The 15,940-nt window shown below is 42.9% G+C and overlaps 1 protein-coding gene across 1 annotated transcript; it reads left to right on the top strand.

The window, feature by feature from the left end:
- The first annotated feature begins 729 nt into the window (after nt 1-729).
- Nucleotides 730-15,405, top strand: nrf1 (nuclear respiratory factor 1). The gene is given in 15 exon segments (XM_034200863.1): nt 730-817; nt 2,657-2,777; nt 2,920-3,064; nt 3,615-3,656; nt 3,659-3,728; nt 4,116-4,242; nt 4,380-4,520; nt 7,239-7,397; nt 7,639-7,863; nt 7,967-8,065; nt 8,371-8,528; nt 10,661-10,782; nt 14,257-14,321; nt 14,324-14,347; nt 14,350-15,405. Coding segments are annotated over 14 exon segments (1,536 nt in total). The 5' UTR covers nt 730-817; nt 2,657-2,699; the 3' UTR covers nt 14,431-15,405.
- The last annotated feature ends 535 nt before the right edge of the window (nt 15,406-15,940 follow it).

The following is a 15,940-nucleotide window of genomic DNA, read 5'->3' as shown; positions in this document are numbered from 1 at the left end:
CTCATCCATGGTTGAGGGGCCAGCTTCGGCAGAAAGGGGCGTGGTTTGACAGGTCTTGTGTGGCGTTCAAGAACTATCGTACATATTACTTACAATCAATGGTGTAAAAATGACCGACATGGATTTAATAGCAAGGTACGAATCTTTATAATCGGAAAAAGCACATGTGTGATTGCCTACGTTTCTTAATATGAAGAGTAACATGGAAACTTTGTAAGCAATTGTTTACAATGTGATATATTACAGCCTCTGTAGCCTACTATTTTTCCTTTTTATGTTGTAATCATAGACTGTATATATAAAGGTTGTAATGCATTATGTAAAAATAGGTCTTTGTGTTAGGGATGTATTAAAGACAACACAATACTTTCCTTATCTTATGTTGATGCTGCTTTTGTATTTTAAATATCTTTATCTGTAATTCACACCAGAATGGTTTCATACTTTCTCTAGAGATTTGAAACTTTGTGTTAAAAATACAAGGTCATCAAAACACGGTTTATATTTCTCATGCAAGTTCTCCGGCAATTCTGGTAGAAGTCGTAAGTAGTCATAAGAAAATCGGCACAATGTTTGATAAAACCAAATGCATGAACAAAAACCACCTAGAAAGCTGCTTTATGCCTTTATTTTTTACTAAAAACGCTCCGAAATGCACGTCTGACTGTATGCATTGTGAATGTATAAAATAGCAGCTCGGGAGGGCACCTGAAGGCACCATCAGTGCAGTGCTGTTTCCTGCTAACTCCCCTCTGTCGTCCATTACAGTTCGGTACCATCTGTACGCGCAGGCCCGAAGTAGCGCAGCCGCTCTGAGGTTAGTGCCCTACCGCGCAATCTCCATCTATTTCTGCCCCGGCGCAGCCGCACCATCAACCCGGCAGCGTTGGGGCGAAAGATACAGATTGTTTAGATGTTGACTACAGCAGACTTATGACACAGATATGGCTTTTGTGCGGAATCATTTTGTAGGCGCGTATCGACAAGAAGCTGAGAAAGAGTAGAATAGAGACGTAGGCCGCTGGGCCTGCTTAGCGCTGTGTTTTGTTTCATATTGCGCGGGTTTACTGCTAGCTGCTGCTGCGTTACCAATGTTTAACTGTTACCTTTCACTGCACACTGAATTCATCCGTGATCATTGTGCGAACATCGGGAGATTGTCGATGTTAACGATTATTGCTACTGTCCATTCAGATGACCGATGCTACACCGCCAAATGGTTAGCTAGCTAGCTTATTAGCCAAATGTAGACACAGCTAGCTTAGCTCTGTTTGGCTGTCGATGTGAAGCAAGCCGGCTAACATCAGAGCACTGTAACGCATGATCAGTTACAATGTCTATTTAATACAGTTAGTCATGAGTAGTTACTATGTGATAGGGATTTTACTTTATTACCGGCCTTAGATATGGTTAAACGCCAATGTTATTGTTGAGTCGTGCATCATCCCATTGATTCACACAGTCAGTCCATGTTGATGTTACAGATGATACTGCATGCCCATAAACCTGTCTGGCTGCTGCAAATGCCATCTTTTCCCTCCTTATTCTTATTAACTTTGCATTTATGGGTAACAACTCCCGTCCAAGAATACTCAAGACAAAGCAATGGTGTATTATACAGAACTGTTTAAATAAATATCATATACCTTTATATCAGCTTCCCACTATGAATCAAGTATACAGGCTCTCCCCAGTAAACTGAACCTGTGGACATTTCTCTCAAAAGCCTGTCTACATTGACCATGTATGGATTAAGTCATACATTTCTAAGTGTGAAGAATAATATTATATGTATACATTTAGTGAAACCCTATTGTATGAGTGTTGTTTAGCCCCATATTGGCAGACATACAGTTTTTCCATTCCACACACAGATGCTCAACACTTTATATTCTGAATGACTTCTTGCTCTTATATTCATTAAAAAATCAGTTATTCCCTTTGAATCTGAATTTAAACTGTAAATGTCTAAGAGTGCTAAGTATGATCTATCAACGAGTATCATGTGTGTAATGCCCATTATTCTCTTGTAAACCCTTATTTAATATATTATACATATTAATACAGTATAAGACATTATTTTCATACATTGATCACAGTGGTGTTATTCCTGATGGAAGTATTGATGCCGTATGAAGCCCTCTAGTGGCAGAGCAGCAGTCAGTGCACCACACACTTTACACAAGTTCAGAGCTGTAATAAGGAGACTGATGAGTATTGTGCACTGATGTCTTTGAACAGACTATGAACAACATTCTGTGCACACATGCATTACTTTGCTTGAGTTTATTTTCATGGACTTGCATTTATGATGCACTTATGTATACAAAATGCATGCAGTGTCTTGAAAGATGCAAGTACCATGCAATAGTTGGGATTCATTTGTATGATCTTTGAATATTTTGGTCATTAGCTATTAATTTGTTGTGATGAGAATAATTGAGTTATATCATATGATTTTAAGCATACTTGCATTATGGTAGCAATATATATTTGAGGAAAGCTGGTACTACATGTTTTCATTTTGTATGTGCAATACTATGCATCAGAAGTTCTCTGCTATTAATGAATAAAGGGAAATTACTCAGGCACCTTGTACAGTAGGGGTAAAACACTCTGTCCTCATCTTATGCTGCTCTTTCCTCTCTCTCCTCAGTCATTGTACCGTGGATACAGCCGTGTACACCAGGTGGCCCATAATGGACGAACACGTCGTTCACCAGACAGAACACATGACCACCATCGAGGCTGGTGCCGTCAGCCAACAGATCCAGCAGGTTCAGGTTATTTATTTCTGCCCATAGGTGGATTTAATTTTTCGCATATCAGCAGAATGGCTAATGGAAAACAGGAAGCCCCATTATTCTAAAGAGTCAAAAATCTAATTTAACCCATTGGTTATTGGATCATTGTGTATAGGTACATGTGACCACGTATACCGAAGCGTCCATGATGAGCGCTGACGAAGACTCAACGTCCTCACCAGATGATGATCCTTATGATGACACGGACATCCTGAACTCGGCGGGCACTGATGAGATCACTGCGCACCTGGCTGCAGCAGGTACGTCTACACTGGGCTATAGAGAGAAGTAGAGTGTCTGGGGCCTCCAAATGAGTGAGAGTGGGATTAACTTGATAAGAAACATCCATCAACACTTCCCAACGGAAGTCTGAAAGACAAGTAGATGTTACAATCTTGCATGTTGGATTTTCCTTATCCAAGAATCACATTTATAGTGCCTGATTTTGGTGTAATGCTTTTAAATGAACAGCAGGGGGTGCCAGTGGGCTGTTTTGTGGAGGCTGTTCCACTATAAGGCCTCCTGATAATGCTTTATTTGATTTTCCCTTGTAGTTTTTAAGGGCCCAAATGATGCCATTGTGCCACCATGGCAACTCGGCTCAATTTAAAATCTAGCCTACTTTTGAAAAGGAATAGCAAATCAAATGTGTTAAATCAAAAAGAAGAAGATTTGAACGTGTACATTCAAGATGAAGATGATAAGCTCAAGAGAGTATTAAACAGAATTCAAGAACTCTACAGATTGTAGTTCCTTGTGATTTCTAGCCTTTATTTGTACTTACTGTCCAACTTTCTCTTTCTCTCTCAGGGCCAGTAGGCATGGCGGCTGCTGCTGCCGTGGCAACTGGGAAGAAAGAAAGAGGCCTCATGTCTTTGAATCTAACCCCTCCATCCGCAAGAGGCAGCAGACCCGTCTGCTCAGGTGAGCCTGAACACCAGGAAACATGTCCTAGTACTGCACTCTGTATTATCCATCAACAGTTACCATAACTAAGAAGTATTTTACATTACATGTGATTTGGCTCTTCATAGTGTGTATTTGATCGTCTACTGATTTATATCTTTCACTGTCAATATGTATATATTTTTCTGTTTTCTTTTTCTTTTTTTTATATGTTTATATATATATATTTTTTTTCTACACTTTTGTAGATGTGCAATGCCTTGTTTTATCATACCCAAATTGGGATCAATAAAGTCAATCTTAACTTGAAGTCACTTTCAGCACCTGGGATCAGTGTTTAGAGTCGCTGTTGTGCTTCAGGGCTTGTATTGTGAACCGGAGGTAAAACATGGTGTGTGTTTACAGGAAACTCAGAGCCACCCTGGATGAGTACACCACCAGAGTGGGCCAGCAGGCCATAGTGCTGTGTATCTCCCCCTCTAAACCCAACCCTGTGTACAAGGTGTTCGGGGCTGCTCCTCTGGAGAATGTGGTGAGTGTTAGCTTCAGTTATTCACTATGAATTCTATTCTGTTAGATGTTTATCAGTCAATTCACTTCCTGATGATTTAACCACCACCTAGCAAATGCTTCTGGTACCAAACTGATCCACTGTGGTTTGTCCTCCAGGTGAGGAAGTATAAGGGCATGATATTGGAGGATCTGGAGAACGCTCTGGCTGAACACGCCCCCCCTGGAGGAGATCTGGCCTCAGAGCTGCCCCCCCTCACGATCGATGGTATCCCTGTCTCTGTGGACAAGATGACCCAGGTCAGGCTCAATACTGTCTGTGCTTGTACTGAACTTTGTTTATTTAGGATCAACCTCTTGAGATGAACCGTGTTGTTATGGGGGGGGGTCCTAACATATAGTACAAACAGCAAGACAGTCAAAACACAAAAACAAAATGACAAAACCAGATCAAGTCACAAAAAAGACAACAGACAAGACTAATACAATCACAACACAACAATTATAAATGAAACATTTGAACATAATAATCTATAGAATGTACAATTCACCTCAAAATAAGAAGGCGAAGCATTTTAAAACAATTGAATGGAAATGAAGTATCGTATATCTTATCTATTCTGGTCTGAAAGGAGAGTGGACGGTCCCAGCAGAGGGCAGCGTTTGGCAACAAGTCCCATTCTCACATTGTGTTTTATGTCTGAAGTTTAGCCAGGTACTGCATATGTATCAAGGTCAACTGCCTTTTTTCAGCTGTTTCTGGATGTCTATCAGCATCACTTAATGAACGTTCTTTTAAATACTTTAATTTAACTTTACGGTGAAGAGGACTTTTAACTCAGTCAGACTGTATTCTTGATGCGTAGGTACTTTCCGCATCTGAAAACAAGCCAAGCCTCCTCCCTTTGCTAGATAGGCTGCGGTACCAGTGAGGGGGGGGGGGGGGGGTTGCAGGGCAGACTGCACTTAGAGGCCTTTCACTGCAACATTTGCACCATCCTCTCTGAGGGGACCTGGCTTGTTTACTCCTCCGTCCCAGTGCTGCCGACGCATTCTCTGGATCATCGTCAGAGCGGCCAGCATGACAGGGCCCAAAGAGACGGTCCTCAACCCTGGGAGGACGGTAGCCAATCCGAGAGGCGGATGTGTCCTCGGGGGGCGGGTGTTAGTTGGTGCTTGTTTTTCTGGAGGTTGTCGGATGAGATTATCATGAGTAACCTGTTGCCTCACTCAGGTGGAAAGGTGAGGGTGTTGTGGAGACAGGATGTTGTCCCGTCAAAATGTACCTTGGAAATGGCAAGTTTTCAAATGAAAACTCTTGTTCTGTTCCATAAAAGACAGGGCTCATTGTTCGCTATGCAGACATCTGAAGTAGGTTTTACAAAGCTGAAGAAATCCCAAGTGAGGTGTAGTGATGCAAGGCCGGTATATGAAGCATCTGCAGCAGGTGATCCCGGTCCAGCCTGAGCCCATAATTACCCCCCAGCCTCGTTAGGGACAGGGACCCGGCGACATAGGCTCCTTCCTAAATGCTGATTGGACAATTGCTTGGTGGATTAGGATTGGGGGGGGCAGGGTGGTGGGTGCGAGCATAACACGCCACTTAACTCACGAGCCACTGTAATTAGGCCATCTGGCCCAGCACGCATGCGTCACATACATCCACACACAGATAAGCCACAGGTGGAAAATGCAAGCATCTTTTTGCCACTAAATCCGTCTTTCTGGGGTTAATCCAAGTTCCTCTGTCAGGTATAAAGTGCCGTCTGAAGTAAAGCCCCTGTAGCGGATGCGTGTTTTTCTAAAGCTGGCGTGCTTAAGTATTGTCCGTCCGTTTTCTATCAGGATCCACTTTGTCGTATCTTCCTTTACAAAAGGTTTGTGATTATCAGTTAGAATAAGTGGTCTAAGGGGGGGAGGGATGGATTTATTTCTCTGTGTAACCACATGTTGCCCGTGATGTCAGGCAGGCAGACGCTGCAGTGCCTCATTGTGCAATATAATCCCCTGGTGATGCATATTACCAGGACACTAAACCCCCCTCCCAGCCTGTCGGTGAGCGTGAGGGCAGGCGTGTTCTAGAAACGGTGAAGCTGTGGCATGTCGCTCACTGCCACACATTTAGCATGTCTGCTGGGTGATCAATAGCCAACCAATCAGATGCCCCCACTCACACATGGCAGTCTCCTGGAGCCTTCTGTGCAGTGTTGCTGACAGAGCAATCAGAACAGGGAGAGTAGATCTGACACAATAAATAATGGCCAATATTTTATAGGAAGTTCTTGACTCTCAAATAAATAATCTCTTAAATCCAACACCAAGTAGCTAGTTCTAACCACCTGCTTTAAAGAATGGCAATATATTGGACTCAGTAATACATTCAATCTTTAATAATAAAATAATAACTTGAGTCTACAGTTCTATAAAGTAGTATAAGTGATCCAATCCAATCCAACTTTATTTAGCACTTAAAACCTCCAGACCAAAGTGCTGTACAGAGAGATACATCAAATATAAAATCACACAGCTCAGCTCACAAAACATAAAATAAGTATAAAATCACATAAAAGGTACGAACGCAAAACAAACCAGAATAAACGTAACAATTACAAAAATAAAAATATAAACAGCCATATAGTAAAAACAATAGACCACAAAAGAAATCTAATGTTTTTGACATTGATTTTTCTACAAATATTGACCAGCTTGTCCTTGTTAGTACCTGAGTGTGCTGGAGCCTTAGCTTGGACAGGTTGACTGCTGGATCCCCCCCTCAGTGTCTCACCAGGCTGGAGCCACAGCCATAGATTGGTCTGTTAGCAAACATGATCGCATTGTTCTCCTTTTTAGAAAGCCTGTTTCTATTTGCAGGCGTTGGCCACCTCAGCAGCAGCTTCCCGATCAATACTCACCTCCTGCTTCCTGCTCAAGGGCGTGTGAGCCTGGGAGAGACACTGCGGCTCTCCACTTTGGAGTTCTGCTCTGCTTCGTCTCATGTCTTTGCGCTTCTCTCCTCAGGCCCAGCTGCGAGCGTTCATCCCTGAGATGCTGAAGTACTCGACGGGCCGGGGGAAGCCTGGCTGGGGGAAGGAGAGCTGCAAACCACTGTGGTGGCCGGAGGACATCCCATGGGCCAACGTCCGCAGTGACGTCCGCACCGAGGAGCAGAAACAGAGGGTGAGAGAAATACTCAAGTTATGACGTCATACATTATCAGTCTTTGCAGGGAAATGCTGCAACCCGTTGCCCCATCCTTTACATTGGTAACTATAGGTAACAAGCAGATTCCAAGAGATGCAACATGATTTTTTGTAGTCTAGTTGCCTGACCAACTGCAATCTATAATGTGGCATTTCATGTCTGTAGTCCTTTATGCAGACTGTAGAATCATTTGCCATGTTATCATGCATTTCCCAAGGTGTCTTGGACGCAGGCGCTGCGGACCATCGTGAAGAACTGCTACAAGCAGCACGGCCGGGAGGATCTGTTGTACGCTTTTGAAGATCATGTGATCACGACGACCACCACCACCCAGCACCACCACCACCACCACCTGACCAACGCCAGCATCGCTCACCTGGTTCCCTCACAGACGGTGGTACAGACCGTCAACAACCCCGACGGGACAGTGTCGCTCATCCAGGTAGATTTGACTTCCTCTCGTTGTCTTAAAAGTTCTTAATTTTTTTTTTGTTTATCCAAATCACATTCAGTAATTTAAGTTCTTGTGTGCACCACTATCCCAGGTTGGCACGGGGCACACAGTGGCCACCCTCGCAGACGCCTCGGAGTTGCCCGGGGTGACGGTGGCGCAGGTCAACTACGCCACAGTGACTGACGGAGAGGTAGCAACCACTAGAGCATCGCATGTTCAACACTTGTTCTGTACAGCAGTATAACACATTCTGATCAATACTACACACATAGACTGTAGAACGAATGGTCAAACCAACCACTCTCTTATTTCATTTTAGTGTCTTATGCATGAGTCATAGAAGCAAACATTTAGGGTGATTAATGGGAGCTGTCCGTTCAGAACCACAACATCTAAGCCAGCCAGAGGATATCATTGGTCGTTTTCACGTTGTCTTTTTCTTCTCTCTAGATACTTATTTGCTTTGTGTTCTTTTTATATATTGTTCCTTTTCAGGTGGATCAGAACTGGGCCACCCTCCAGGGTGGTGAAATGACGATTCAGACCACTCAGTCCTCGGAGGCCACGCAGGCAGTCGCATCTCTGGCAGAAGCTGCGATCGCCGCCAGCCAAGAAATGCAGTCCGGAGCCACCGTCACTATGTCTATGAACAGGTGAGGGTGGGGGAGAGAACAAGTTAGTTTACAAGACGACGGGAACAAGGCTTTTAGAGTCACAACTCATAAGATAGTGGATGTTAGGTGGCTTGTACTTTGTTGGGCCTGAAAGATTTCTTTTAGATATAGACCAGAGAACCATAATTACATTGGAGTGATTTAAGTTTTAAAAGATTGGAAATGATCATTTCCCGGTCTACAATTCTTACCTCCTCACGTAAAATGGTTCAGTAGGGAAAACAGAGGTGGGATTGTTTGAATTGTCCACACTTTTCATAAGGAGAACCTGTATCTGGTGATCAGCTGTCACTGACACAGTCCTGGAGGAGTACAGGTGGTGGTGGAGCCAGCAGAGCAAACAGACAGATCCTAATGATTGGACTGAGAGTGTGTCCACTGTCTGGGCCGTCACCTGGAGAGGAACCACCTGCCATAGCAGTTCAGCTTCCAATGACTTAGGCTCTCAGCACATTCATTCAATGAACTCCTACCCTTTTATTTGTGCCAACGACCTAATCGAATTTCCTTTACAAAAGAAAGTTGGTGCAGTTGAAACGACACATAGCATTTCAAACTTGTTTTCAGGAACTACCTGTCATCGCAGTTTAGCTTCTAATGAATGAGCCTGTTGAATTATTAAGGCCCTTTGCATTACATGTAGGTGGTGCAGTTTGAAATAGAATTACAGATAAAATAGCTATTCAAACTTGTGTTTTATTTAATAAAATATAAGGTATACTAACGTATAGCACCTATAGATTGTCCTGTTTTCAGCTGTGGGGGTGTTGTTGTTGTTGCCGTAATGTTTTCTTGAGGGAAATCAGCCACTCCATTGTATTCAGATGGGAACAGGATCTTAAATCATGTCCCAGGGAGGGCCAGTCGTCTGCAGTGTCTGATTACAACGCAGAACAGAGCAGGTTGAAAGTGTGCTCATCTATCAAATAAGGTGGGGGGTCTTTGGCTGCGGCTGACACCTGTAGCTTCTTCCTCATCCTCATTTTTGATATTCATGATCCTACAAATGACAATTAAAGATCTTTATCTGGCTTTGATTTAAACATGTTAGCTGGTTCTCCCCTGCAGTGGTGTCAAGGCATTAATGTGTAAGGGTTTGTCCCAGTGGGGCTTGTTACCTGCCTCCACCTGAGTCCACCCCCCCCCCCTACTGTTTACCTGTGCAGAGCATCTCTGGAACATTTTGTCTCTGCTTCCTAGCTCCACGGGGAGTTAAGATCCTCTTTCTCCCACTATCTCTTTTTTGCTGTGTGACCAAAATTGGCACCACCTTGAGTTCCAAAATGCATCGGCCATGCTCAACTTCACATCACCCCTCTGCTGCAGAAACCCATCCCGTAACACATTCATTTCAAAATCACCATCCTCACTCAGAAAGCCTTCCATAACCAGGCCCCCTCCCACCTCACCGACCTGCCCCATAAACACACTCCTTCCTGCACCCTCCACTCCTCAGACGCCAACCTTATTAACGAGTAAAGCATCTTATTGCCATGCTTTGACTCTTTTAACTGCATTGGTGTAAAAACAGCAACCTATAGAAATGTTTCCCACTAAACAGAAAACGACACAATGTGAAAAAGGCTCAGCATTTAAGGCTGTATGAGAAGCCTTTTTTTCTACCAATGTAGCATGACTCCACTCCCATACTCTTCTGAGCCACCGTCTGCAGTATGAGTGCATCATTAATGCGTCTCTGCTCGGCTCCACCTCCTCTTGTCTTATCTTAGCTCTGTCTCAGATGTGATTATAGACCAAGCTGTGAACACTTCCAATAGGCTGCTGGTAAATCCACTGGGTAGATCTGGTTAATAAAACTGCTTTGTTAGACCCGTGGCACCTGGCCCCTCTTGGAGATGTGACAGATTCTCCATAAGGCCAGACTAGAAAAGCCTCTTACAGCTCATACACCTCTTCACCCCACATCTCTGTGATAACCCTTTGTGAGCAGACTGCGTGTGTACTTTGTACCAGTGATTGTATCCGACAGCTACAGAACATCTATCCTGCGTGTGTGTCATTTCATTCTAAATTGTATGCACAGTAAAAAGATGCCTGTGTTTTGACATGTTGTTCACAGTATCTGATGTGTGTGTTTGTGTGTGTTGCAGCGAGGCAGCAGCACATGCTGTAGCGACGCTGGCAGAGGCCACTCTGCAGGGCGGGGGGCAGATTGTCCTGGCAGAGACAGCAGCTGCTGTTGGGGCCCTGGCGGGGGTCCAAGATGCCACAGGTATATGACATGTTCATCAATAACGTTAGGATCAACATGCAAAAGGCCTCTTAAATGACAGAAATGATATAGTTATCATATAAAGTATATATTTGAAATGTCTATAGCACTAATTATAGCTTAAGTGACACTGGTGGAGTATTTACATCACCAAGCGTCTTTGGGCACCAGGAAAAGCGCTGTATAAATACCCTGGATCATTATTAGTGTCCCTACTCTCACACACTATCTGTTCTTAATAGCAACTTCAGCTACTAAAATCCTAACGCTCTCTTTAATCCACAACTATTTCAACAATAGTAGACACTGAATATTTAACTTTTTTAGTGCGCAGTAAATTCAGATTTCTTGAGTCATCGATCATCTTTCTTTTTTGCATCTCACACGGGTGACACATTTAAGGGATTTTAAACTTAGAGTAAAATACACATGCCATAAACTTAGTTTTTCACATGTGTACTAATTGGTACATATGTGTGTGTTCCCCAGCCAATGGCATGTCTAATGAGCCTCTCTAAGTGTAATCTCCCGCAGTAGCACTGCAGCCTCTGAGCTCCTGCACTTTAATCTACCATGTGCTGATGTGACAGATGGTGTGGTTTTTTTTTTGTGTGTGTCTTCCCTTCTTTTAATGATACGTTAGATGCAGGAGCCCATTGTTAGCTTCCTCACAGGCACACTGCATCCTTTGCTGTGGCGATGCATTGCTACTGGGACTGGACCAGTTTGTCCTCACATCCTCATGGATAGCATTAACAGCCTTTTTGATATCCATCCATACCCTGGGGGGAATGTAAAGCTACTGCTGGTCACTGATTAACACCAGGGGACATGCTGCTAATCAGATCAATCACTAAAGGTAGTCTGGAAGTGTCAGTAGCATATTTTACAAAAATACAGATATACAAAAGCGACTCAGCGTGAATATAAACTTTATAATTAGATGTCAATTGCTGGCTAAATTACCAGTGTGATTTAAAAGCTGTTTAAAATTGTTTTTCTCATATTAACACAAATGTAACAATAACTGCTGGAGCCAACATAATGAAATGTAATCTTTTTTGTGTGCCAATTAATGCTTTGAATCATGCTCATTTCAAATCAATGCAGGAATGCAACACATGATTTCAGTGACTTCAGTTTGTAATGCTAATCTCCAGTAAATATAACAGACAAAAGATTTAGTACACACGTCTCATCAATCCGTCAATCTTTGTTCTCTTTTACCATTTATTCTAATCAGTACCATTCGACAGTAGGATAAACACACACACACACTTACACAAGGTACACTAGTCCAGGCTCTCAGGGGCCGATCCACTCCATTATCAGTCCATTGACTTATCATTGGGCCAGCTGGCAGCACACAAACACAAAGAATATTCAAAGCAGACAGCCCTTCTGAAACATGGTGCAGAATGCTAACGTATTACATTACATTGCATTTAGCAGACGCTTTTATCCAAAGCCACGTTATATATGTTATATGTTCAATAAACCATTAAGACTCAAACAACAAAAACAGTGCTGACATATTCACTTCAAATAAGCAAGACCATTGTACGTGCTGGTGCGTAAGTTATACTCTTAGGGTTTTTTATTTGCCACGGTACAATCGCGTAAACACGGTGTATTTGTATGCACTGCTGTAAATCCAAGTTATTTAGTTTATTTCCTGAGCCTTTGTGGCACTAATTGCTCCCTGAACCATAAGGAGTCGTTTTGCTGCTCCGGCTCTCCACCAGCTAATGGAGCTGCCAGAGCCAGTCCTTCTCCTCACTATTGACCTTAGCTAATCACTGGAGTGCTGCCCAGGAGTGGAGAGTGTTTGAAGTGCAGCAGCCAGACGTCTGATTGGCTTGCGTGTTCACCCTCCGCTCACACAGGCAGAAACACACTCTAATACATGCACACACCACCCTTAATGTCGGAGTGACAGTGTTGGAGTGGCCCGATGAGGCCCTTCACTCCGTCACCATGCCAGGCCCCCTCCCCTAAGCCCCCCCTCCACAATCACAGCCAGCACAATCACCTGCATCAGCAGATCTTAACCCTGTCGCAAATCACACCGGCGAGTGGGCTTAGCAAGGGCCCACATTAGAGGACCAATAACTAGAAAGCTAGCCTAACAAAAGGTGCCTGATTTTATTTTGGGAGACTTGAAGGAAGCTAATAATCAAATCAACGTTTATTTAACGTTTAGCCCCCTATCACAAAAAACATTTGTCTCAGTGGGCTTTACAGATCAACAAACATAGATGACAGTGTAAAATATAATTAAATTCACAAGAAAATGGTAAAAGTAATGATAGAACGTAAAATATGAATAAAACGAGATAAAATAAAAACAAAAAGACAGTAAAAATAAAATACCATAAAATGTAGGACTCAAAGGACAAACAAAGGTTCATCTTAAACCAGCTCTAACTTTAGGCTTTATTAAAAAGGTACGTATTCAACCCACAAACAGGAAGTTGGTTCCAGAGAAAGGGAGCTTGGTAGCTGAATGCTCTGACCAAAAGACCTGCACTCATAATATATTTACCTTGACAGGGTTGATGTGTGTTTGGTGCATTCAGTGTCTGAGCTCACAGTAAACGGAGCGGGCATTAGCCTCTGCCACCCCTCACACTGACCTTCCTGCCTCCCTGTGACACTGTGACAGCTTGCAGGGTGGGGCGAGACCCACGTGATGCAGCAGTAATCCCTACAGGCAGACACACACACACAGCTGGGCCTGGGGGAAGCTCAAGAACGTTCAATCGGACCATTGTTCAGAAATGCCATCTCTGCAACATGGCTGCCTCCTGTCCACAGACTACTACCTGGACAGAGTTAAACTGTAGTGGCAAGATTACAAAAAGTTAGCATAAGGCTGCAACAATTTCATTTCTTTATTAATGAATCTGTTTATTACTTTATTTTATGATTTGATCAGTCTTTAAAATGTCACAGTTAGGGATGTTTGCCCGTTTCAAGAGCCCAGCATGGTGTGGTCTCATTACCAACTCAAAATCCTAACCTTTGAAAATCTTGAACCAGCAAGTGCTATACAACTTTAACTGATAAATGGCTGAAATGGTCAATTATTTATAATAGAATATAAATAATAGTTATAGTAGAAACGAGCAAATCTTCACATTTGACTGTGACGCCCAATTGCTATCTGGTAAATCTAATAACTACCTAAAAGGTCTCTGAGAGAGGATGCTGCTATCATCTTAGCTGTGAAAAGTGAAATGGATTCTTTATCGGCCCTTGCTGCACCCTTTCATCAAGATTCTTTACTGCTTACAGACAAAAATCCGTCATTGTTCCGTCTGACTAAAAAATGATTAGTTCTTTAATCCCTTATTCCAGCTGCTGGGATAAAACAGATGTTGATCCCTGCTCGGCATGCAGCCATCCCACCGGCAGGTTAACAGTGCTGCTGTGAGTCTAAACCCTAACATCTGTGCCCCCCCCCCCCCCCAGGTATGGTCCAGATCCCGATCCCGGTCAGCATGTACCAGACGGTAGTGACCAGCCTCGCCCATGGCAAACCGGGCCCGTGCAAGTCGCCATGGCGCGCCCGTCACCCGACGCGCATCGATAACAACGGTGACGCTCGACGGTCAGGCCGTGAGGGTCGTGACCTTGGAACAGTGACAATGAATGAACGCTGGAAAGAGTAGGAGCGGCCCGATCGGCATTCTGTGCTGATTGGCTCATCCTACTGATTTCCAGCTATGAGGCTGTGTACAATGTCAAATATAATTTTTTAATGTACATCTGCAGGGGAAGTGAGGTATCAATGTGTTACTATGTAAGATATTGCTTTTGTGGTGTATTGTTTCTTCTCTCCATTCGGCTTCATGGTTTTCTTTTTTGATCTGTGATGTTGAGTATTTAGTATTTATTTCTTCACAATTAACCTTTACTTAAAACAATGATGAACCAAAAAGCCCGGGAGCAAAGCCACCACTGAACCACCCACAGTGTGTTCACACTGTTCTCCATCTACATGTCGTCTTGGTACTTGACCGTTTGGATTTTAGGAGCATTTACACTTCAGTGCCATAGAGTTCACTCCTGTTTCCAAATCCTCGATCATATTCTCAATTCCTCTTCAAAGCTTCAGATCAGCATCTGAACTCATGGACATTTCTCCCATTAGATGATGAAATATTATGTTGAAATACCATATTGTGTGCTTTTCCCTGTGCTGTTGTACTGTAGTCCCCGCACATGCCAACATTTGTGAAGACTCAGGATTTACATCAGTGTTTTGTACTGCTGGACTGCGAAGCTGACTTCCTGGAGCAGCCATTTTGTCGACCAAATCCATTTATCCACAGTGCATGGAGACGGGTTGATGTTATTTTTTTAACATGGACTTGTATATCACTTAGGATTTGGTGTTCTGCATCACTTTGTAAATCACAGGAAGCTGGCCACACTTTGACACTGGCAACAGTATCTGTGTTGCAAATATGAATAAGGGTTTTATTTTTTAAACGGCAAAAAAGTGCTCGACACGAATCGACTCGGTTTGATTCAGCTGTAACAGTCTCACCACTATTTAAAAAAATGAAATAAATAATAAAAATAAAGTGTAATAAAATGGCTGCTGTTCACCCTTCAGTCAGATTCACTCATGATTATTAGTAATGTTCATCCAAACGATAAAAGTGTAAATGAAATGCTTAAATATGTATTGTTTCTCACATTTAATCAAATTGCTTTGTTCAATTATTTTAATATGCTAGTCTCACTGTAAATATGTAAATAGGCAGTTGCATTAAGGAAAGAAATGCAGGATGCTTTTTTGAAACCAAATGAAGTTTGAATGCGTAGTATCAAGCAGGGTGGACCTGGGTGTTTTTTAGGAGCTGAGCACCGAGCGAAAACAGCAAATATTGCATGACATTTGGGGGATATAGTGTTGGCTGAGTGTGGTTGGTTTAGATTGCATTTTGTCTAGTCATCAAACTATTTAAAGCGATGACCTTGGCCCAGCTCTTCCATACTTATTTATTCATAGTTATTTATGAGCGACTAAAAGGCCTTAGGCCTATTACAGCCGTATCCTATTGATATGGATTGATTGATACCTCATGACATTTCTCTGCATTTTGTCCCTTGGTGATAGAGTTGCTACAAAGCCTGATACCTTCCA

The sequence above is a fragment of the Gymnodraco acuticeps genome, unplaced genomic scaffold, assembly GCF_902827175.1.
Source record: "Gymnodraco acuticeps unplaced genomic scaffold, fGymAcu1.1, whole genome shotgun sequence".
Classification (NCBI taxonomy): domain Eukaryota; kingdom Metazoa; phylum Chordata; class Actinopteri; order Perciformes; family Bathydraconidae; genus Gymnodraco; species Gymnodraco acuticeps.
Note: the sequence above shows the minus strand (reverse complement) of the source record. Positions and strands in the feature narration are given on the sequence as shown.